We start from the raw sequence: 24,595 nt of genomic DNA on the forward strand, positions 1-24,595 counted from the left end.
GATTTAGAAAATGTTTGATGACAGCTAGCACTGTGACTAAAGATTCAAGCAATTTTAACATTTCTAATGTTACAGTGAAACACATCATTCACCTTATCAGTTTCAGCTTATTGGGATATTACACCTTATCAGGACATACCATTCAGTCTAAAAGGTCCATTTGTGCTGAACAACCATAATACAAGCCCCAAAAGGTGCAAATAAAAACCTAATAAAATCTGTAAAATAATTGTTTCCTGAAAAGTTCCTTGTAGGTCAAAACGAAGTGTGTAAATAAATTCATAGCAGGACTACAACGGTAGTGTGCAAATCTTTGTGCAAAATTTTGTTTTCTAAATAAAAATAGCTTTATTTCACATGCAATGTTACTTCAAACATGAGTATTCCTTAAGATTGACAAATGACTAGGCATATTGTAAATACCCTATAATACAAAATACCTCTATAACGTAAGATATACTTCTATAACAATATACTTAAAAACAAAAGTTTGTTCTACATTTAAATTTAAATGTAGAACAAATGTAAAGGGCTGAAGGGGATTTAAGAAAAAAACACTTTTTAAATTGTTTTTCAGATTTCACAAAAAATAAGTAACCGCAGAACACTTGCTGTAAACATACATTCATTTAATACCAGGTCTTACACTGACATTCCAATGACAACACTCATTTTATTTTTACAATCAGTGTTTGCTCTTCTAAAAGAAAACATAAACAAAACAAAATTTGGTCTGTTCATAACAGCTGTACAAATACATTTTTTAGGTACAATCATTTACTTTAAAAATCGTTTGGAATTAAACTGATGCAAATTAGGTTACAACAAAACTACAGTACAAGAATACCCTCACAAAGTTTTTAAATTGGTGTTCTGTGGCTCACACTATGGGTGATGGTGACACACGTTAGCTTGTATACATACATGCACTAAAGTGCTAGTATTCAAGAGGCATGCTGATCAAATATTACACTGATGTGCACAACTGCCTGACAATCTGTGGCCATTTCCTGTCATTTTAATTGGCTGTGTAACCACTGTAGTGCATCCATTACAGAGCAAAACATTCATTCATTAAAGCAAAAATGTCCACCTTTGTTGACATCATGCTTTCTCTTACCTTGTTCAACATTAAGCAGGTTTAAAAAAGAAAACATTTTCATATTTCCTACAATCACAATTGGGCTTTCTTTTAGTTCAAGCTTCACTGCAGGAAGTCCGGGGACGCTTAAAAGAAAACTGGACATAAATGTTTACACCGGAAGGGGAAAAACATGTTAAATGTGCCAAAAACAGGAAACTTCCAGGTGAAGCAGTCCTGACAATGAGGCAGCTGAAATAAGAGGCTACCAAACCATAGCCTTCCTTTGCACCTGATAAACACATCTGATTAATCCACAAAAAATAAGATGGAGACTAAAATATATATATATATAATAAATAAATATATATATATACTATGTATATATGTATATACTGTATATATATGTACAATCAAAAACTCAAGAAGTTTACGCAGGCACCTTTAACAGATTTGTTTATCATTTGAACACATTCCAGATCTGTGTTTCTGTGGCGTCCACTTCTGGTTTCTCCCAGGATAGTTTCTGTCAGGCTGGTTTCCTTGGTTTCAGTCCTTGTTTGCATGGGAGGTGTCGTCTGTGGCACTGGTAAGGGAAGTTGGTTTTGGTGGGTGTAAAGGGGGGATGTTCTGCAGAGCTTGGCTACTGTCCTTGACCAGGCTCTTCGGCCTCCGGCAGCACCTGACTGGGCTCCATCGGTGGGAAGTGGAACTTCCTCTCGGGCTTCTGGGACCAGTGCGGAGAGGAGGAAGGGGAGCGGGCCGCCCAGCGAGAAGGCGGTCGCTGATTGGCTGGACGGGCGGGTCTCAAAAAGCAGGAGTCCAGGGGCGGAGCTACAGGAGAGCGTGGTAGTTCCTTTCAGAGACACAACACACAAGGTTAGAGAGAGCCCATCGCAGAGTAACACCTCCACCTCCAAGCTTTTCAGTATTTACTCCTATTAGAAATATGAAGCCCCTCCATAACTTAAAAATTCATACAAAATGAGTCACATTTTGTTGCCCCAATTTAGAATTCCCAATTGCAAATGTGCTCCCACATCTTCTGTCAACTCAAGAGGGCTGCAAACTAGAACACAAATCCTCCAAACAACATACTGTACCGCGCACTGTCTGTTTCACCCTGCAGTGCTCCAGCTGCGCTTCATTCAGGGGGGCAAGCACACAACAGGCACTTGATTAACCAGCCGAGCTGCAAGTGCACTGAGAGGGGAAACCCCCTCCCTCTTAGTCACAGCCAATCAGGCATCAGCCCACAGAGATTCTCTGAACTGGCACAGTTCTGGATCACAGCATTCTGAACCGAACCTCTGAGGCTATTTTTAGAGTTTTTTCCTACAATTCTCACCCAGGATATGGAATGGCTGAAGAAGGTTTGTTGATTGTATGTTTTTTAGATGTACCACTTTTATACAAGAAAATATTTTTTCAACATGAACTTCACAAATATTACAGATGAATATGGACCAAAGTGGTGTGGGACAAACTCAAGTGACACAGTTACACACACTGTGACTAAAAACTGCCAGATTGCTCAATGCCCTGTTGCGTGTGAATTATCTCCTCACAGAGCAGAGACAAGAGTAAGAATCATGGAATTGCAACAGTTTATGGGTAAGTGAACACTCACAACCGTCTACAGCTGTGAGTCATAATTAATGCATTTCTGCAGGTTCTGTTTCTTTCAATGGAGGAGAGAAACCCAGCAGGTAATACCCGGTCTCCCTGTGCTATAGAAACACTGCAGTCTGATTACCAAGACACTGCATAAGCACAGGGGCATTCACAAAACAAGGAAATTTAGGAGACAAGAGCTGTTGACCGCAAAAACAAAATGAGCCACCAAAAGCAGCATTCAGGTTAAGCATCTCCTCAAACAACAAAATGAAACAACACAAAACACAATGTGTATGCAGGCACACAAGGAATGAGTGATTATTACACCGATTACCAGATTTGTGCTACATTAGCATTGCAATTCAGGAAGACATTTTAAATAAAATAAAAAATGTTTTTGGCTTTTCAACAGGGCTGTTCTGTAAATGTGTAAAATCAGAGTTAATCCTGAAATGCTGGTCAGAAACATTTGTCCCAAATACATTACCTATATAATGTATATATATAGCAATATACTGTATAACAAATATGAAATGGTAATATTCCCATATAGATGAGCACACCAGAAACAAAATGATAACACAAACATTAGAGTTGTCTCCACACATGCAAGTAACAAGCAGTTAGTTTTCAGTACAGTCAGGTGCCATCCAAATTTTACACAAAAAACACCAAATGATGAAACGTCACATGTAACATATTTTTCTACTGCTAGCATGCAGAATTATATTAAAAAAATATTGTTAGCATTCAGGTCATCTTTAAGAAAGGCAGTTATAAAGAAAACCTACAAAGGTGACAAGAATAAGACAAATGAGAGGTGCATTCTTGAGCCTTAATAATAAAATGAGTCTGGGGTGCAGGGGGGTTTGTGTATGCACACAAACAAATGCACACACATTAGGCAGACAAACACACACACACAGTATTTACACAAACGCATACACACAGTATGCACACAAACACATATACACAATATGCACACAAATACATACGCACACAATATGCACACAAACTCATACACAAACAGTGGGGGTGTGGGAATACAATTACAAATTGAATGTGGACCTATTTGGGACATAATGAAAGTGTAAGAAATGATTGTAAAATCCCCTCTCACACCAGCCCACTCTAGCCTCAACTCTGCAATAAAACCCCCATTCACACCCTAACACCAGCCCATTCTCTACCCTTAACACTGTATTAAAACCCCCTCTCCTACCCTAACACCAGCTCACTCTCAACCCTGAACACTGCATTAAAACCCCCTCACAGATCCTAACACCAGCACACTCCCTACCCTGAACGCTGTGCTAAAACCCCCGCTCACACCCTAACACCAGTCCACTCTCTGCACTGAACACTGCACCAAAGCCTCCTCTCACAGCCTAACACCAGCCCACTCCCTACCCTGAACACTGTGCTAAAACTAACTCTTACAGTGTTAACATCAGTCCACTCCCTACCCTGAACACTGTGCTAAAACCCCCTCACAGATCCTAACACCAGCACACTCTCTACCCTGCACACAGAGGGGATCAACAGCACAGCAGCTCTCATTGGTGATGATGGCTTGAATAAAGAGAACCCAGGAGAGTAGTATTAATCTCTGCACTGCTACAAGGAAATGAATCATCATTATTGGTTACTCGGCAAACAGAATTGGTCATTTCATTAGATGTTTTTTTTGTCTCACTGTTCCATATACTTAATAAGGCCGTGTAACCCACTGAGTGCCGACCCCTTTATTTCAGCACACCCCAAAATGAATTTGCTGCCCAGCATGACTGGGCCATTTTAATATGGTTTTTTTTTTTTTACAAACCATGGCAAAGTAAGAGAACAACAGAGACATAAAAGAGTTTTATAATAGGACTGCATTAAGTACATGGACCTATAATTGCGTCTATAAAAGAGCGTCTGCCAAATGCCTGTAATGTAATTGATTTCAGAGAAATTGAACAAGGAATTCAGGAGAGAAATTTTGTTTGCCAAATGAGCATTTCAGCATTTAATGGCTTTCACTCCGTTAGCAGCAAAAGAAATAAAACTGAAAGATAAACATTTAGTGCTTCCACTGTGAAGCATGAAATACAATGTGAACATCCCACGCCCACACACAAACTCATGCACGTACAAATGCACACACACGCAGTTATGTTAATGGCCCCCAGGTTTCTCTCATGTCTAGAACATGCTCAGCAGATGTGGTGTGTGAATGACAGACTGGACGCTGTGTAACGCATGGTTTCCACCGGTGAATTCAGAGAAGGGTAGAGGGACTTACTGCATCCAGACAAGCTGGGTCAGAGCCCCCAGGGAGTGGTTAGTAAGACAGTGTGGTTCTGGATAAGTCCAGATAGAGGGAGGATCGGAGCACGGCAGGGGTAGAGAGGAGGAGAAAGAGAAAGCAAAAACAACCAAACGAAACAGATCTGTCACAAAAGAAGGGAGAGTGAATCTGTGCTGTCAGTGAATGTTTCCATTGCCCAGACCCCCAGCAGCACAGCAATAAACAGAACGGCGATCATCTGGAACTTCTCAACTTTTCAGACCTGCAAGGTGAAAAGGGGGCGGAGTACGCACTCAATATTGTGCTGCACGAGTAGATAATTTATGCAACAACCATACCTATATATGGCAAATTTTTGGACAGCAAATGGCTGGAGATCACGTGCTTGTGGTAAACTCAACACTGCTGCAATACAAATATACTGATCTCCTCAACAAAAGTTCAACAGTTGACTCAGCTGGCAATGCTGAGATAGGTGCAACTCTGTGCCCTCCACAGAGAAAGCAGTATATACAGTATACTGACACTCCATAGAGGAAACCATTTAGGAGATATATACTGACCCTTCATACAGAAAGTAGTATAAGAGATACAGGTCAGCTAGTATCCACTTCATGAGACATTTATTGAGAGCATTTTAACCACACAGCATTGTACATTATCCTCAGAACATACCAAGCTGTTCTCATCATTTCATATTTCAAGTTGATTCTTAATCTCTCAGTGGTGAACAGAAGTATGTGAGTGCTATTTAAGCCATAAACAGCAAGCACTACAAAGAGATCAAAACGATGTGATTTTCATTGGTTTTGAAGCATTGTAAAGACAATCAACAGATTATATCTATTCTATAAGACCCATAAATCATGTTCACTCATGAATGCAAGATCATGGCATGCAAGCAATCAGTCATCCTGGAGCATTTTAACTGCATATCGATCCAGCACAGTCTCAGATGGATAATTAAAACCAGGACACACAGCATGATAACAGGGCGCTTACAATAAGGGGCGATTCCATGGGGCATACATGGGGGCCCCAAAGTGAGTTTACCTCCATGGCTCCCTTCTCCCCCTCACTGGGCCTCCCCTCCTTGGCCTGGCCGGTCTGACTGCCTGAGGGGGTTCTCCTCTCCTCCTCAGCGTCCTGCTCCATCAGCCTCTTATTCAGGATCCTGGCCGCGTTCTCGGCGAGGGTGTACCCCGGAGGGGCGGAGAGGTCCTGCCTTATGCTGATGACCTCTGCGTTCTTGTCCCCCTGGGTCTCTACAATCAGCTGGACGGGGCTGGGGGACCTGCCCCTCACGTTCTTGAGGAACTCCTGAACCACGCCGAAGCCCGTGGACCTGGGCTCAGCGGAACTGGCCTCAGCGGGCCGGGACCGGCTGGGGGACTTGGTGAACTTCTGTAAGGCGTCGTAGACGACAGGTGAGTGGTCAATGATGTTGAAGAGGCTGGAGAGCCCGTCGTTGATGGTGGTGTGGACTGGGCTGTCCCTGGTGGTGGTGGAGCGGGCCCAGGCCGACTCGCTGTAGCCCTTCTGGGGCGTGGTTGGGGTGGGGGCCCGGCTATTTGATTGGTCCACTTTGGCCGGGGTGGGGGGTTTCCGCTGAAGCTTAGGGGAACCGTATTTGGGCGAGCAGCAGGGGCGCTCAAACTTGGTCTGGATGACAGGGGAGTACTGCATCTTTCTTAGGCTACGGGATGGTGAGGAAATCGGGGTGGACCCCCCCTTGGGGGTCAGGCACCTGTGGGGGCTGCTGGTGATGTTCCTCAGAGCCTCCGTCTGGAGCCCCACGCTGATGGTCTGGGTGGTTTGGGTGCCCCTGGTGGTGAAAGTGTTGGTCTGGCTGGCGGAGTCCCTCAGCTGGCGGTCGACGGGACTGGAGCGGATGGCGTTCCTCACAGAAAAGGCCACTTCCTTCATGTCGTCACTCAGGTTCCTGGACAGCTCCAGCTCCAGGGAGGAGGCGAAGCCCACGGCGGAGCAGACAGGGCGGTCGATGGGGCGCAGCCCCGCTTCCAAGAGGTCGCACGGCCACCTCCCAAACACATCGTCCGCACCTCCCACGGTGTCACCCCCTTTGGCTTTGGTCATGGAGAACATGAACTCGGTTTCGGCCCCAGGCCTCTCCGCCCCAGCGGGGAGGGACGGGGGGTCCAGCTTGAGGCTGTGGGGGGGACTATGGAGGACGCGGACTGCATAGCGATCGGCACCCCCGCCATTCCGCGAGGTCGGTCTCTGGCAGGGCTCGGGGCTGCTCATAGTGTTGGTGGTCAGGGTAGCGCTGGTGGTAAGGTACCAGGAAGCCGGCTGGAACGCGTCTGCAGCCTGCTCTGGTCTGTGCACCTCTGGCCAGGCCTCCGCCGCAGACCCCAGGCTCTGGCCACTCTGGAAGTCCCACCCTTTGCTGTTGAACTCCTCGATGTACTTCAGGTCATCCGGCGACAAGGGTGGGGTCACCTCGTCCCGCCTTCCATCGTCTCCGTGTGTGGTTCTGTCAGGGAGGAACGGTGAGCTGTCCATCAGACGTTGGAATTCACTCATGGAGCACACGGACTTGGCCCTGTGACAAAACCAGTCAGTCCATCAGTAAAACAGTTTCCTGAGTCTGAGCAGTTGAGGGAGAAATGACGTGACTATACCTCTGTAAGACTTTTAATGCTTTAGCACTTTTTCTCCCAGCAGTATTCACCACCCACTGTTGCAACCTCCACTATCAATTCCGGAAAGCCCACGCAAGCGCACGGTCTACAGACAAGCACATTGGAACAGTGCACTAACAGATTCCAGATTGGGAGTTAACAGGATGAGTTACCCAGCAGCTGCAATAATCCATTTACAGATTTTTGTAGTTCATTTTATTTAATGTTTATATAGAGTAATGATTATCATTTTCATCATTTCCAGCTGGTTTTCCCAGCCATTTTCCAAAATACACCAGACAGGATATCATTCCTTAAAATGGGGACTTTCCTAATCTTTCCCAGGGGCCACTTTAAACTGATTACATTATTTAACTGCAGACTGGGATTACTTCCCTGATCCCTGTTCCATCCAAAAGGGCATCATTTTTGAAACTCTCCAAGGAAAATTTGAAAAGCCAAACAAGATCAATTAGCCCAGCTACTTACAGTAAAACCCTGCATTCAGCATGAGCCACCAAATTAGCTGGTCCCTGCATTATACAGTTATGGAAAAATCTGCTGTCCCACAATTATCCTGATCTATCTGTTTTCATTTAGTTTAGTTTATTTGACAATAAAGTAAGACAATAAAAAAATCCAAAACTCCCATTCCTGAAAAAAAGTGAAAATGTACTTAATTCAGCACAATTTCTACAAACCGTGGAAATTTACTCGTACTCCAAGAAGAATGAGAGCTGTGTATCCATAGTCTTTAGCCTAAAAATTATTCCTAACTTGCATTTAAGATCCGTCAGGAGAAAATCCTATGTAAATTTAGTCGTTCAATTATTCATCAAGAAAGTGTAACATTAAAAATTTCTTGTGATGAATGTTAGAGGAGTCTTGGCTTCCTCTGACTGCTCTGAGCAGTCTCCATAGATACTTTAATATCTAAGACATGATGAAACTGACTGTGTGTGAAATGCAACATTATCCTTTGCCCTTAGGTGTCTCACTCTCTTTGTAATTCATTTACGGATGTCTGTAGGCTGACCTGGTAATGTGCCTGAGGGGAATGCCTGACCTAGTGCTTCCCAGCATGTGAAATCACCCAAAAATCTTTCGGCTTTTGCAAAATGAGATTTTCTTGTTTTTGTTGGTGTATTTACAGTTACATGAACACAATGGTTATGGATGTTTTTTCTATGAAAAAATAAATACCACATCTACCCCTTATTCATACCCGCCCACTCCACCACCCCCACAGATCTGTCTGTACCTGAGGAGGTTCCCGCTGGTCATCTCTTCCTCGTGGTACGCTATCGGGCTCTTCCGGTCCGATTTCTCGTTCAGCACCTGAAGCAAAATGTCACAGATGTCAGTAACTAGATAAGCAGAACTATCATTAAACATGAAATGCATTGTGTGATACACGATTTCATCTTCACACAGCTTGATTGTGTTCCAGAGTCCATTTATAAAGCTTGGTTTGAACTGGAGAGAGTATCGAATAGAGCCTGTACATTTTTAACTGCAGGATCTCAGGGCAGAATTATAAGCGAAAACCTTCAAGCCTTCAAGACTTCTACAGAGTGGTCATACATGTGTTTCATAAACACTGACAATTCAAAGGGAATCTCAAAACTGAGCGAAGAGGACTGTTAAATTATCAAATTATTTAAGTTGATAGACTGTGGTCTACTTAAAAATATTCAGTTGATATGGTGGTATGTCTTGATGTTGAGCTGACGTATTTGGGTAAAATCAGGAGATGACGGCACCTCTTTCAAACCCGGGAATCTTTTGTCCTTCTCGACCCGGGATAGGGGTGGCACCTCACTCTCGCTGAGGGGGTCCAGTGACAGGGCGTCCAGGAACAGGCTCTCCTCTGGGCGGGAGCTCTCTGCCCCTTTAACCCTGACCATGGCTGGCCGGCCCTCCAGGGGTGCATCCGAGTCCGAATGGGAACGGGCGGAGAGGGGGGCGGGGGCCGCAATGCAGGGAGATCTGGGAGATCTGGGGGTGCGGGGGCTGTCCTGAGGGGAGAACGCCCGGTGACCCCCATCCTTCACCTCAGGGGACCCCTCACCCCGCCTGGTGTTCAACTCCCTCTGAAGCTGAGAGACACACAACGTGGAGCAGAAATCAGTGCCCAGCCAAATCTTGGACCTCCATCTTACTGGTCTACTCTCTCCATCTTGTCACAACTACCCTCTCCATCTTTTTGGACCTACCTTCTCCATATTTTCAGACCTACCCTCTCAATCTTGTAGGACCTACCTTCTCTATCTTTTTCGGACCTACCTCCCCATTTTTTTGGATCCACCCTCTCCATCTATTCTGACCTACCTAATAAATCTTGTAGGAGCAACCTTCTCTATCTTTTCTGACCTACATCTCCATCTTTTTTGGACATACCCTCTCCATCTTTTCAGACCTACCCTCTCCACCTTGTAGTACCTACCCTCTCCATCTTGTAGGAACTACCCTCTCCATCTTGTAGTACCTACCCTCTCCATCTTGCGGTGTAGCTCCCTGAGATGCCAATCCCAGTCCTGCCTCTCGCGATCGAAGCGCTCCAGAAGCTCCGCCCTTTCCCGACTCCATCTCTTCTCCCCGTGCTGCAGTTTCCAGCGCAGGTCCAGGGCGGTGCTGTGGCTCTCTGCCAGGAGCCTCTGGTGCTCCTCTCTCTCCCGTTGGAAAGCCCCAGTGAGGTCGGCGAGCTCCAGATCTTCTCCCGGCACCTCCTCCCCTCTGGCCTCCTTCAGCTGATCAGCAGACACAGGACAGCTATCCCACCTTTTCACTCAGACATCAGCTATTCACTGAGCATGAATGACAGCTGTACATTGAGTATAAGTCTAACAGCTGTATATTGTGTGTAAGACTAAGACCAACCATAATATTTCAGACATACAGGGCCTGATTTACTAGGATCTTCAGCTTGTGCAAAACCTAGCTTGTGCCAATCTACTAATTTCAAAAACCTCAATTGGCCTGGGACTTCACTTCACTCAGTTCTGTTCCATTAAATTTTCCAGCACCTGACACCTATCTTATCTCTGCCATTCCTTCTACATTCCCCTGCAGGATTCATCTACTCCTGCAAAGGTACAACTGTATAAAATCCCACAATGCACAGGCTCAATACAGTGGCATACATTAACTCTTCCGCCAATTTCTCAGAATCTGCTCAGATCAATACCCATCATCTTGAGTGGCCATGAAATGCCATTTCAGCCCAATCAGCACCTGAAGGATGCACAGCAATTGTTTAAAAAGGGCTGCAAGTCAACAACTCCATCTGGAACCTTTATCTCTGGATATTGATGTACTGAGCGCTGGTTATCCAGGCACACACCAAGTTAAACCCAGTTTGCCCAAAGCCTGGTCTGGTCTGACATTTCATTCTGAGCCTCATTTGGCAGGAAAGTGGTATTCAGTCACTGGTTGGATGGCACAGGATCTTTGATCTGCCCAATAGTGTGAGCTCATCTGGGCACTGAGGAACTCCCAGTGCTGCTAAACTAAAAATTCAGAAATTAAATTAAACAAAGCACAGATCTCTCCTGAACATGAGCTGTTGCAAGGCTGCAGCCTGTGGTCTAGACAAAAAACTTAGACTATAGTGGTCATGAATGTCAAGGGCTCTAAAAAGAAGGGGAAACTAACTACAGTGCCTGTCCTCCCAAGTGCAGAGAGGATGTATCAGCAATGGGAAAAGCCCATTCATGGTGTCTTAAACTGGGGGAAAAATGGGGAAAAACAAATGGATAATCATAAGCTCCTTCCCAACTTTCTTCCTGGACCAGGTTTTCTAGTTCTACTGCATTCTGTTGTCAGCCTGACTAACAAATAGAAGCCACATCAAACTGAATCCAAAGAATCTGTACAAACTGTACTGTAATACAAGTGTTCAGTGTCAGGGAATCTCTGTGCTGTACTTTGACAATGAAACTCCAGCAGAAGGAGATCAACTTTTATAGTTCATCTCTCTGTCTCACACATACACTCCATCTAAATCAGACCAAAAATAACATCAGGCGCTAACACACCAGGCGACACGCTACTACATTGCTATAACCTACAGTCAGATTTGGCTAACCCAGTCTTTATCATTCTTTTCAGAATTACTGGCTCCACCTCAAGGGGTGGAGCAATCCAGCCCTGTGGGAGGAGAGTGTCACCGGGTCCTGCCCCCATAGGAGGTGCTGATTGGTTACCTGATCAGCACGGCTCTTCAGCTCGGCCAGCTGCAGCTCAAATGCTGCCCTCTCGCTGGCGTAGGTCCGCTGCAGATGGCAGCGCCGATGCTCCTCCTCCCTCAGCTCCGAGCGCAGCTCCTCCAGCAGCCCCCGCAGTGCATGCAGAACCCGCCGGCTGTCACTCACCTGAGGATGGACAAGGACACGCCCCCCCCCCCCCCATTCAACCATCTACATTTAGTGTACTGCAGAAATCTTAACCAGAAGCTCCTGGCTCTTGACTTTTGTTTCTGTTACTGAGCGCTTCACACAAAAACAGAAACACAAATCATTCAAGAAGATAAAACTGACTCAACATGAAGTAAATGGGAAAAATAGCTAAAAAAAATAACAAGAGATGAAATCATGTTGAGTGACAGCATCAGAACAGTCTGCTGCAGGCATAGTGGCACCCCGATGAAAAACTCATGCAGCTACTCAGAACGTTAATAATAAGTCCCATTGCATCGGCGCTCAAGCTGGTTCTACTGAAGCTGATGAGTTCTTCTCCCCTCTCAACCGATGGCTAAAGCTCTCCGTTTCCCAATCCCTCTGTCAGGTTCTCAGTCCTGCCCTTTCCTGTACCACATGGGAGCTGACCTGCAGTAATTTACAAATGGCTCAGGTGTGCTACCCCTGCAATTCCCCACATCAGAAAAGCACGACACTTCAAAAAAGGGTTACAAAACTCCATTACAGTAACTCCAAGTTGCAATTTTAAAATGAGCAGAGCAACATTGTTGTAACTACAACACACAACATCATATTTAATTAGGTTTATCAAGAGTCATTTATTTTTTGGCTGGAGCACAACAGCGGGGCCAGCCCTATAAACGCTAATGTTTGTGACTGAGTCACTGAGTGATGAAGTTACACCACTGGTCGGCCGGTTTGGTCCAGCCATATACTAGGTTTTGACCTGGTCTTGTTTATCATGTGACCTTAACAGCAAGAAGAGAAAAATAATTGATTCAAAGTGGTTATTCCATCCACTAACTAGAGAACATTCTGAATCCCTTTTAAATAATTGCATCTGCCGCTATAGCAAAATGAAAAGTGTCAGGATTCGTCAGTGTTCGGTCCATGAATGATAAGGCTAACAAAATGAAGGTAATCTAAAAAATCTCATTTGCAGCTGTGCACGTCTGAAAATGTTTCACCTGAAGGAATTACAGGGCACAGCACAATAGAACACTTCATAAACCGTCTACAGGATCACAGGTGTACCTCACTTAACAAGGGAATTCAATACCATCACTGTGATTAGTAAAGCAACCTAATCTTAAAGGCACATCTTAAAACACTCAGTGAGAATTATAAGCGTTATAAATAAATTCTGTTTAAAATGTACCCAATACGTTATAGTGAATGTCCTGGACTGAAAATGCTTGCTAAACAAGTTCTAAATAAAACTCGCATTCAGAAATGGTTAATTCAATTAAAAGGTGTAAAACAATGTTCCCAGCCATTTCTGTAACATTTTTTTGCAGCATCCAAGATCAAAGCAGCCAACAAGCCCAGCACTTTGGGCTCCTGAATAATGCATTGAACTCTAAACCATGTATTCTTTCATAGAGACATCTGTGGTGCTTTTCATCAGAGGAGAGAGGCAGTGCAAGGCATTAGAGCGGGCACAAAGCGGGCACAAAGCTCAACCCTGAATCTGTGCACAGATTTACGCTTTATAAACATAAACAGAATGAATTAAATATGACAACAGGGAAGGCAGAACACGGCCCTTTAGCTGCTATTAACTTGCTGCGGAAGCAGCAAGTGTTTTTAAAGTATAGTACCAGCCCTTCAATTTACCAGCCATCATGAGAATGCTAGGTGATATTTAGGGGGACATTTAATATTCCTGTTTACCAATTTGCCCTAAATTTTAGCTAATACATTTAATCTCACAACATTTAAAATGGAAATATAAAAGTTAATTAAAATATTCAGTATGAAATTTAAAAAAGCACAATACTTGGAAGCAAGTGCAATGCACTGTAGTAAAGCACATGCCTATCTGGGCTCTCCTGTGTCTGAACAGAGTTGCAATGAGCGTGAACACCTCACTCAGAGCTGTGTACAAGTTGTACTCTGCGTTTTAACACTAGATTCCAAGTTAGAAGGGCCTTCTGAGTATTGAGTAACAAGTTTCAGACTTCTGAGTTTTTAGCAGAAGAATCCAAGTAACTTAACCTCATCCCAAGGCGTATTCCACATGTACACAGGTGCTGTGAGAGATCACATGAGTAAAAGGGCATCAGTACTTGGGTCTGAGGTGGGAGCACTTCAAGGGCATGTGTAGGGTATCCTGGTGAGGAGGCGTCGCCTACACCATGTTGGAGGCAGGGCTGCTCCCCTCTCTCTGCCCCTCTCTCCACCCCTCCCTCCGCCTGCTCTGCCACAAGACCCAGCTCGGGGTTCTCCAGAGTCTCACACTGAAACAGAGCCACACATTACCTCACACAGCTATAGGAACAGTGCTTTAGTTCAAACCTGCCACACACTACTTCACACATAGCTACAGGAACAGTGCTTTAATTCAAACCTGCCACACACTACCTCACACACAGCTACAGGAACAATGCTTTAATTCAAAACTTCCACACACTACCACACATAGGCTCACACCGCAGGCTGTACAGCACAGCAAAGATTTCATACCCCCGCATGTGAAATGCAGCCTTGGGAGACTAGCACACAGCTCACTATCGCCGCCCTCAGGGCTGCAGCAGTCCTGCACCATGCAGGGCTCACCTCAGGGAGGGCGCCCTCCACGGCTGCATCCGCCCGGCGGCCCAAGCGCCAGTGCGCCAGGAGCGACCGGAGCTTCACGTAGAACACGACCGTGCTGTGCCGGAGGAGGCGGAGCTCCTGCTGAAGCATCGGCCTTTCCTGGGTCCAGGCTTGGTCGAGGCTCCGCCCCAAATCTCCATCCCTCCGCTCCTCCTCCTGCTGCTGAGACATTGTGTGCTTCACTGATCGCTGTCTGTCAGGCCAAAACCAACCCAGCACACCAAACAGACTGCAATATGTCTTGCATCATATTAGATTAGATTAAGGCAATTTTGGTATTAAATTTGATAGATGTCAGATTGCATTAATTTTGTTTCATTCATCATAATTGATAACAGCCGAACATGCTGTGTTTTGACAAAAGGTGAATTAAAATTTGACTGAATGATTAGCTGATTAACTGATTGATCAGCTGATTGATTGGCTGGTTGGTTGATGAATTAGTTGGTGAGTTGACTGATTGGTTGATTATGTTTTGCTGGGTTGTGAATGAGTCAACAAATAATTTGTTCTGTACCTGCACAATGAGGCCAGGGTAGACCTCCTGCTCCTCCTGTCTGCACCTCCTCTCCTGTTCCAGCCGGGCCTGGACCTCCCGTGCTGGGGTGCTGGCCTCAGATACGGGTGTGTCCCGAAGCTGTGTCCACACCCACAAAAACCCCCACCCCCCGGAAAGGTCAAATGATTACTCTAAGTGCCTCACTCTCCTCCAGTCATTCTCCGCCACTCCATTTCAGAGTCCCAGGGCATGTCAGACCTGATTTAAGGAGCCGACAGTGAGCGGCTTCACTCTTTTACTCTTTCAGACCGACATGCTCAGCATTTGACTGGTTAGGGCAGGAGTGGCCAATCTTATCTGAAAAGGGCCGATGTGGGTGCAGGTTTTTGTTTTAGCCCAACACTACGACACCTGATTCTGCTAATTAACTAATCATGGTCTTCTGTCCATACCTTGATAAGTAGAATCAGGTGTCTTTGTGTTGGGCTAAAACAAAAACCTGCACCCACATCGGCCCTCTTTGGATAAGATTGGACACCCCTGGGTTAGAGAGATCAGGGTCATGCATAGCTCTGTTAGACTCCAGAAAAAAGAAGTCAACACAAGGACCACACCTGCAAGGCCACTGGCCCAACTTTCACCAGAATGCAAAACGCTGTGAAACCGCTCTCTCTCTCTTTCTCTCTCTCTCTCTCTCTTCAGTCTCTCCATCCAGCCATGGCTTCACGTGAACAAAGACCTCCAACTCCTTCTTTCTGAGTTATTATCAGAAAATGGAAGCCACCTCAGATTGGGGTTTCTAATTTCGGTCCTTCTGTTGAATTGACTGTAAAGCGGAGTTATAATGAGAGTGTTCTCTGTCTTCATTATGAGAGCTGCTCTTCAGAGCCCTGCTGTGCACCCCCAATTCTCTCCCCTGCACTCAGTCAATTACTGTTCCACCACTGCGACAAAAGAAAACCCGTGCAGTGTGCGTGAAAAGGAGTATTTTTCTCTCCTGTGGCCAATTATGTCAATACAGAGCTGGGAATAAAGTGTTCAGACAGGCATGGCAGAATATCCATCATCTATTTGCAGCGCATGAAAGACAATCCTGCAATAAAAACGGAAAAACTGAAAAGAAAGAGAGAGGGCTTTGCCAGCTTCAGATGAGAGAGCACTACTCACACGCATAACGCTTTGGGGCTAATCCTAGCATTTCACTGAGGACTCAGTGTGCCACCATCTCTGACAGAGCGCTAGCCTTAGAGCTCTCCTCAGGAGCCAAGCGCACGATGACCTCCGAACCCATTAGGAGAGAGAAAATGCACTGTAAGGCAAGTTCTAAAGAACGTACCTATGTACATACTCACTGTGAGTACTTGATTTATATCAAAAATGTTTCATTTGGATGCATTATAGATGTTCAGTTAAAACAACATTAAAGATGCATCTGCTTAGATCTGCTTTCAAGATGCATCTGCTTAGAGGGAACACTTTTCATGATACACAGCCAGCACTTCAACCTGAGATTACTGCTAAACATGTTTTCTAGAACACTAGTTATTTGGTTTTGAATTTGTGGCTTTTGCATATAATGTTAAGGTTCCATTTTTAAAATAACAAAAAACAAACAAACCACACACACCATCTCAATGACCATTTGACCATATCCTCTGTACCTTTGAGATTTACATTCCATAAACCACAGTGCAGACAGGCAATGTTCACTGCAAAATCAATGTACCAAGCCTGTACAGTGCACCTACAGATAGCCTGGGGGCGGGACTGCATTGTCATAAACTCTAGAAAGATTTTTAATGTGATTGTTCTGTAGAATAGTAAATCATGCAGATTCTTCTTGGGAGATAATTAAAATCATATCACCATAGCCCTCAAATTCACACGGAACAAAAATGTCACATCACGTCCACATCCGATGGCAAGAGATGGGTATGGTAATGAAATCATAAATAACAAGAGTTTGTGATAAAAAGCAGCGGGTGAGTCGGGGAGTGCACATGAGAAACAGCTTTTAAAAGCCATGGACAGATGAAGTGGACATCTTAGATCACAGTATGGCCGCTTCAAGAAACAGCTGGAAAGCTTCCAATGGTTTTAAAGTACACTACTCACCTTGCCCTGGGATGGACAATTACCTCTCAATTACTTCTCAATTCTCAACTACTTCTCAACTACTTGTCAGGACAAAACAGTAATGAAATGCACCTCTTTGGGGAGATGAACCTGGGTGTGAGATTTACAATTCACTCAGAACCCATCTAGCTCTGGGTTGTCTTTTCACTGCAGACCAGCTGAGGACAAAATACCAATACACCCCTGCTTAAAATGCGGCATAGAAAGTGTAAGGGGTGCGGCCACTGTAAAAGGAAGATGGACGAGGCACTGACCTCCACACTTAAACCCTCTGGTCTGTGGTATTAACTGTGTCCAGCGGCTCTGCTGCTCTGGTCAGTGCCCCGATGACCTCGCTGGGTCTCAGGTTCTCCCACACGCTCCTGTCCTAGACACCACCAAGGCTCATCCCTCTGACTGGACTGCGTGTGGATGGGGGTGGGAGGTGGTGGTGGTGGGGGGGGGGCTCAGGGGCTTGCGACACAGGGGGTGTGTATGCATGAGCGGACCAGCGCACAAAAACAAAGGATGAAAGAAACAAAGACGAATAAAGCAACAACAGGAAAAACACAGGTGAAGGGCATGGTGGGTGACGAGAAACAGCAGGAAAGAAGTAAAAATAAAATATAACTAAAATAAAACTACAGCACAAAGAAAAGTGTGAAGAGGAAAACCAACTTAAAGACGATGGCGTAGGAGAGAGATGAGAAGAGCAGGAGGAGGAGGACCAACACCACCATGGGCTGGCACAGCTGAGCGGAACATAAAGTGGGGAAAAGAGGAAGGGGGGAGGAAAAAAAGAACGCAAACCCGTGGTTATGAGGCGCATGCGATGTGGGACCCCAGAGTCAAACCAAACAGCTGCAGTGTCTGCTATGTCCCAGCTAGGAGGTCCGTATGTACAGCCCTGCGGCTAAACCAGTTACACAGAGAAGCTTCACTTCACCCAGACCCCGCGACACACACATGCAGCATCTCCCTCCTTTCACAGCCAGTGTTTAGCATCCATTAGATTTATGCCATTAGTTTCCTCACTCATTTCAGTAGAGCTGCAATTAAAGCTTCAGCAAAGCAGCCAAGCGCCTCAGGGCCAAGTCAAGGCAGTTAAAGTTTAAATATGAAGCAGTTATTAAGAGACCCTCGGCTTTTACAAAGCATGCTGGTGAAAGGGCCTCTCCAGAGCACCAGTGAAAACAGACTTATTCACCAACAGTGATTGTGACTGTGCTGTTCTTTGAATATGGCTCTGTGACGGGATGGAACCAAAGTCCAGATGGTGCCACCAAATTTTATTAATCACCTTCAAGAGATGGCCATGATCCCCTGACGCACTGCACTTAAGGGCACCTCAGAAGCAGGCGAGCATACTAAAGCACTGTGTTTATAATAAAAAGTCTGGTGGTTACCCAGAGATTACACAGAACACAGATTACACAGCACTGGGGAGCATTAAGCTTCAGAAGGGGCAGAAGTATACCCCCACCCTGGTGAGGTGAAGGGTGGAGAGCGTTGGGGGGGGGGGGAGGTTAGATGTAGCAGCAGCAGAAGCAGTCGCAGGGGGGTGACTGGAGGGGGGGCAGGGAGGAGGTTGGGAGTGAAGCTGAGCTGGGTGGCACTTGGTGCATGGATCCCTTGAGCCCCCGCTGTTCATATTCCTATTCGCCCACCGCCCCTCTACTCTACAACCCTGGGTATTGAATAAGCACTCAAATATTACTGGCCCAGTAAACTCTAATGAAGCCTTTTCATAAAACCATAAAACCTTTCAAAAAAAAGGAAAGAGTAACATATAATAAGGTTCATAATAATGGATGATATGTATTATATGTATGCTATCATACGTACATATATAACTAAAGGTGATGAATACTTTGTTATATATGATTTCTAAATGACATATTGACTGTTTTTGGTGGGAGCAGGTGATCTTCAATGGCACGGGGCTCTGCTAGCATAAAGGTGAACAGATGATACTAATAACGAATGACAGCCCTGACACTGACTACGGCTCATTTACTGAAGTCACTATTTCTGGGTCCCTCAAATTCACAGAACGGTTGGCATTTTGCGAGTGAAAAGGGAGTCAGTGTTCTATTGATTACTTGGATAAAGTTCAAATAAAGGTGACAAAGTTAATAAAAATGATTTTTCAAAAATAAAGTGATTTTTAAAAGCTGGGTTCTTGACTTTTCCAACCACATACTTGAGGAACTAACATTTTAATATATGATGGTTAAAAAAATGTTGTCATTTGATACTATCCTGAGCATACATATGTCTGTCACACACACCCACACTATCTTCACAGGCTCAGATGATCAGTGTGTTTTATTTGCTTAGCCAAGAGCCAATTCAGATATTAAAACAGATGCTGTATTCAATTTGTCTATACTGCAAAAATAAAATGAGAAGAAATAAGGATAGAGGCAGCGCTTTTTTGTATGGTAACATCGCAGGTGTGAAAGGTGAAGCGGAGGCTCACCTGGAAGTCGGTGACACCGTCCCTCCCCAGAGTTCCGATGGGCGAGTCGCGGGACATGGAGGTGACTCCGGAGAGGAAGCTGCTGGATTCGGTGAGGTGTGGCATGGGCGAGAGGTCATCGCCACGGTCCCGCAGCCCGTCCCCCAGGTGCTCCACCTTCTCCATGAAGATGTGCAGCTCCGTCCTGAACGCCCTCATGCGGGTGTTGATGGCGTCGAAGACCCGGGGCTCGGACCTGCCGTCCGCCGAGCCCCCGTCGCCTCGCGAGTCGGCCCCCGGCGGCTCCCCGGCGGTCGCCAGCAGCCTGCCGTCGTGGACGAGGCCGTCGGTGTCGGTGATGAGGCGGTCCACGGTCCGGCCCAGGCGCTCCGCCTCCCGCCGCACATTGGCGAAGGTCTCGCCGTCGTCTCTGCGGCGCTGGGGCGGCTCCATGGGACTGAGGCGGCTGAGCTCCGAGGGCTTCCCGCTGCTGAACCCGGACGTCCTCTCCAGGAGGTCCTCCGAGTCACTCTCCCCGCCCACGGGCCCCTCCCTCTTGGGCTGGGGGGGCGGCGGAGCCTCGTCCTCGCTCTCCCGCTTGTCGCTCTCGGCGTCGCTGTCCCTGTCGCGGGGGCTGGCCGCGCGCGGGCCCAGCTGAGAGGCCAGGTCGCACCGCTGCACGTTGGAGATCAGCACCCGGTTCTCATACTGCAGCTTCAACACCTTCCCGCTCAGGTCGTTGATCTGGAGACGGGCGGCTTTCAGCTCCTCCTGCAGGGGGAGCCCCCCCACGCTGGCACCGCAGGCCCCCCCATTGCCCGCCCCATTGCCCCCCACAGGCCTGGGGGCCCCGTCGTCCTCTGGCCGCACCCCGAACTTGAAGCGGTTGAGCTCGGAGGTCAGCTCCTTGTTGTGGTCCTCGATCTCCGAGATGGATCTCCGCAGAAGCTCCGCCTCCTCCTCCACAAACTGCAGGTGGCGCCGCAGCTCCGCCCCCGACTCCAGCGCATCGCCGTAGGGGGAGGCGGGGGGGCAGGACAGCGGCTCCCTCCCCAGGCAGATCTCCTCGTAGTGGCAGCGGAGGTCCTCGTTCTCCGCCCGCAGGCCCCGGTTCTCCACCTCCAGCTCCACCATCTTCCTCCCCAGGATGTTGGCCTCCTCCTCCACCAGCTTCAGGCGCAGCTTAAGCTCCGCCTCCCGGGTGGTGTGGGGGCCGCCGCCGCATTCGGCGGGCGCCAGCGGGCTGTCCACGTCCCCGTACACGGACCTGTACTTCTGCAGCTCCTGCTCCAGCTCGTCCTTCTCCCGGCCCAGCTTGGCCATCTTCTTACGCATCAGCGCAGACTCCTCCTTAGCAAACTGCAGCTGGCACCTGAGGTCGGCGCTGTCCTCCTGTGGGGAAGGGGGGGCATGTGGGGGGAGGGGGGGGACAGGGCGGCAGGGGGGCAGGTAATCTGTGAGGATGAGCTACAGAGGAGGAAGGAGCTTAAACAGCAGCTGGCCCATACCGCAGCTGTGCACAGACAGGATGCATGATAATGGGGAGAGTTAATGGGGTCCTTTCCCCTGGGAAACACTGTCTAATATTTACTGGATATGATACTGTTTTTATACAGCCCAACCCATAATTCACAGTTTGCTTTGACCTCCAAAGAAGTGTGAAATCTGCTGCTCAGAGGGGTAAAATTGCTCAAAAAAAATGCAACCCTCATCTGGGCGCCTTCATACAACTTATCACTCGTTCATTTATTTAGTGCAGACATATATCCAAAGTAACTTACTTTTGCTTCACACAATGTCCATTTAAAGGGCAGCGTCCTATCGGTTAATCCAGCCCACAGCCCTTTGGGCTCATGAGTTCTGCTCTTTACCCACTGCAAAGCACCTCGGTTTCTTGGCTGTCACACTGATGTCATGTTTCATGACGGTAAAGTAAAGAGCTCACCTGGGCCGCAGACTTCTTCTCTTTGAACATCTCCCGGCTGGCCCGTCTGCGCAGCGTGCCCTGCGAGAAAGCAGAAGAGAGCAGGATTAGCAGCTGCAGAGAAGCAGACCGTTCCCTAAAGGCCGGATAAATCCACCGCAGAGACTTATTTAGACTACTAATGCAATATTAGAACAGCTCAAAAACACACAAGAATAATCAGAATATCTCAAATCAATTTAGGTTTCAATACAAACAACACAATGAATTTTAATTAACAAGGATGTAAGCCTGTTAACTGTTTTTTTTTTGTACTTTATAGCTGAGATTTTTCAGTTTAGGGTCTGAGCACACACACACACACATGCTCACACACACACACACAGTGCTGAGGATTCATCACAATGTCAAGGGTGTGGAACCCAATCACAAGGACAGTTTGAGCAATAGCGTGCTTTGTCATGGAAGAAGCATTTCTTCATGCAAATTCTCACTTTTTGTTGAAACGACTGCCGATAGCATGAAAATTAATCTGCAAAATGGCATTATGCAACACTGAATGCATCCGATTAAAGCCGCATCAAAGAGACATGCACACAGCATGCGATACGACCTTTATTCCTGCAGCTATCTTCATCTCCCAACATTAATCTACAGCGCTAATTCAGTTCTTCCCATATTCAAATGATAAATAATCATGCAGCTTTGCAAAATCTGAGCATATGGTCTCAAACTGAAATGCAAGGCAATGTTAATGGCAATTTAATTACAAATGTAAACACGGTAATATACAATTCACTACTATTGACACACAACTTTCTGTGGATGATATTAACAGTGCGTAAGAATATAATTAAATTTGTTGTTTTCAGGCAGAAATGAGAGAGGACAGGGATTTTCATTTCACTGTTTTTGGCATCTGTGTGCTGAAAGTAAGACAGTAAAACCACCACAGATTTCCTCAGACCACAGAAAGAAAGAAAAGAAACTGGAGAATGACATCACTGTCGCAGAAAACCAAGAATTTATTTTAGAATGAATTGGTGAGCGCACAGCCTTGTATTGTTATTCTGACAGATAGAAAAACTAATTTGTGGGAGTTTTGAGATTGTTGGCTTGTGTTGGTGCACATTTTGAAAAGGGAATTTAGCACCAAGCATTTCAAATGTTTTTGCCTACTCATGGATGGTGGGCGTGGGTGGGTCTGAAATACAGTTGGACGTGGTGTGCGTTCGTGTGTACTAAGGCATGTTATTGTGTAGGTGGAGAGGTATGAATGTGTGTGTGTGTTTGTGTGTGTGTGCTTGTGCATGTGTGTGTGTGTGTGTGTGTGTGTGTGTGAACGTGTGTGTGCATGCATGTGTGTGGTGATGATGATAGGACTAGGTAGTGAGGAGCAGGACTATCATACAAGCAAAACAGCATTCACCTAATCCTCTAAATGCACTGTAAATATGCTTAATTCAGTCTAACTGGTGAAATGTGACAGTTAACTAAGTGTTAGCAGAAAATCACACAGGGGAACTCTCCCTGTCAGATACAGAGATGAGGTACTTATGGTACATAAAACCTGTGTGGAAATAAACTGTGACTTTACTGCAGTTATACAACACTTCCAAAGATGTATCTCAGAGACACACTGCTTATGTTCACCCCATTCTGACAAGATGCGTGGTTAAAACCCGACCCATTTCTGCAAGTAAAAATATGCTTTACCACACAGGAGTCTGGTGTGACCTTGGGCATTCAGGATGATGACATCACCCCACGGACATAGTTATGACTGAAAAAAACATCATTCACCATGCTGCAAAGGGCCTGGTCATGAGATTCTAACAGAAACTCCTAAATAGAAGCACTTGTGGTTTGATCACTTGATCACAAGCCTTTTGAACCAGTTCATTTTGTGTGAAAATACACTTGGCATTGAACTGTTTTACATGAGAGCACAGAGCAGAACTTCTCCATCCCAGCGCCACACAGCAGCTCTCTGCTGCCCATGCTCTCACTGACAAGATGAAAAGATCCAAATGAAACATTTCCCAAATTCCCAAACTTCACTGGATAAGGAGAGCATTTCTTACGTCTGCTTGGCCTGTGAATATTTTCTCTCTCTTCTCTGTGTCATGCAGAAGGGGGAGTCTGATACTGAGGCTGTGTGAAAGCATTGCCCATGGATTATGTGAGGCAGGCAGAAAGCCCTGCCATAAGCTGGGGGGTCAGGAGGCTGATTAATTCATATGCAGCGCTGTTAATCAGTTTCCACTGTTCCCTTTTTAAACTCATCTTTTATTTACAGGTAATATGGCCATATGTAATCACCTGCATTTTGAGGGCACTATGTACTGTGAGGACTGCACTTATAACAGCCTTGTTTTACACCAGCCAATCAGCCAGGGGTTCTCACAGACTCAATATGGCAGTATTGGCAGCAGCTCTATTACCGAAGCAGTAACTCCATTATAAAACTAGTAGCTATATTGCTAAATCAGTACCTCTATTGCAAAATCAGTATCTCTATTTCAAAGGCAGTAATTACTCTGAGGCAACCATCTTTAATACAGAAATCATACAGGAGGTATAGCAGGATGCAGGAGTACCAAGCACTTAGGACTAGCACTATCTTTTACCTTTGACCTGCAGAGCAGTATCTGTAGGAAAATATCTTACAATAGAAATACCCACTAAGCAATATGACAGCAGATGAATAAACAGCACTGTCAAAATCATAAGCGCATCCAGAGAACAAAGTGTAGCCTGGCACAGGTGCTGATCTCAGGGGACACCGGTAATGCATTCACAGGAAGCGCTCAGCTGTTCTCAGAGACGGTTCTGCTTACCGCACACTCTCTGTGCAAGTGCACCGCACTGGATCCAACCATGTCCGTCATCCTAACCACTCCCACTCCCATCCTGGCCCGGTTCACTGGCTGTCACGCCAGAA

General features: G+C 46.1%; 1 protein-coding gene across 10 annotated transcripts in view; it reads right to left on the reverse strand.

Moving 5' to 3' along the window:
* Positions 1–612: 612 nt before the first annotated feature.
* Positions 613–24,595, reverse strand: part of LOC118233858 (microtubule cross-linking factor 1) — a 37,892-nt gene continuing 13,909 nt past the window's right edge. Inside the window, exons 4-15 of one of the 10 annotated variants that reach the window (XM_035429898.1) lie at positions 21,673–21,732; positions 19,749–21,119; positions 15,170–15,301; positions 14,614–14,814; positions 14,124–14,294; positions 11,842–12,009; positions 10,129–10,386; positions 9,400–9,735; positions 8,898–8,974; positions 6,045–7,557; positions 4,986–5,043; positions 1,799–1,937 (exon numbers count right to left, since the gene is read on the reverse strand). In XM_035429898.1, coding sequence (XP_035285789.1) covers positions 5,005–5,043; positions 6,045–7,557; positions 8,898–8,974; positions 9,400–9,735; positions 10,129–10,386; positions 11,842–12,009; positions 14,124–14,294; positions 14,614–14,814; positions 15,170–15,301; positions 19,749–21,119; positions 21,673–21,732 — 4,326 coding nt within the window. In that variant the 3' untranslated portion in view covers positions 1,799–1,937; positions 4,986–5,004. Of the gene's footprint in view, positions 1,938–4,460; positions 5,254–6,044; positions 7,558–8,897; positions 8,975–9,399; positions 9,736–10,128; positions 10,387–11,841; positions 12,010–14,123; positions 14,295–14,613; positions 14,815–15,169; positions 15,302–19,748; positions 21,120–21,672; positions 21,733–24,595 lie in introns of those variants that run through there. The other 9 variants (XR_004766577.1, XM_035429893.1, XM_035429897.1 and 6 more) reach the window with 9 other exon arrangements.

Source organism: Anguilla anguilla, chromosome 8, assembly GCF_013347855.1.
Source record: "Anguilla anguilla isolate fAngAng1 chromosome 8, fAngAng1.pri, whole genome shotgun sequence".
NCBI lineage: Eukaryota > Metazoa > Chordata > Actinopteri > Anguilliformes > Anguillidae > Anguilla > Anguilla anguilla.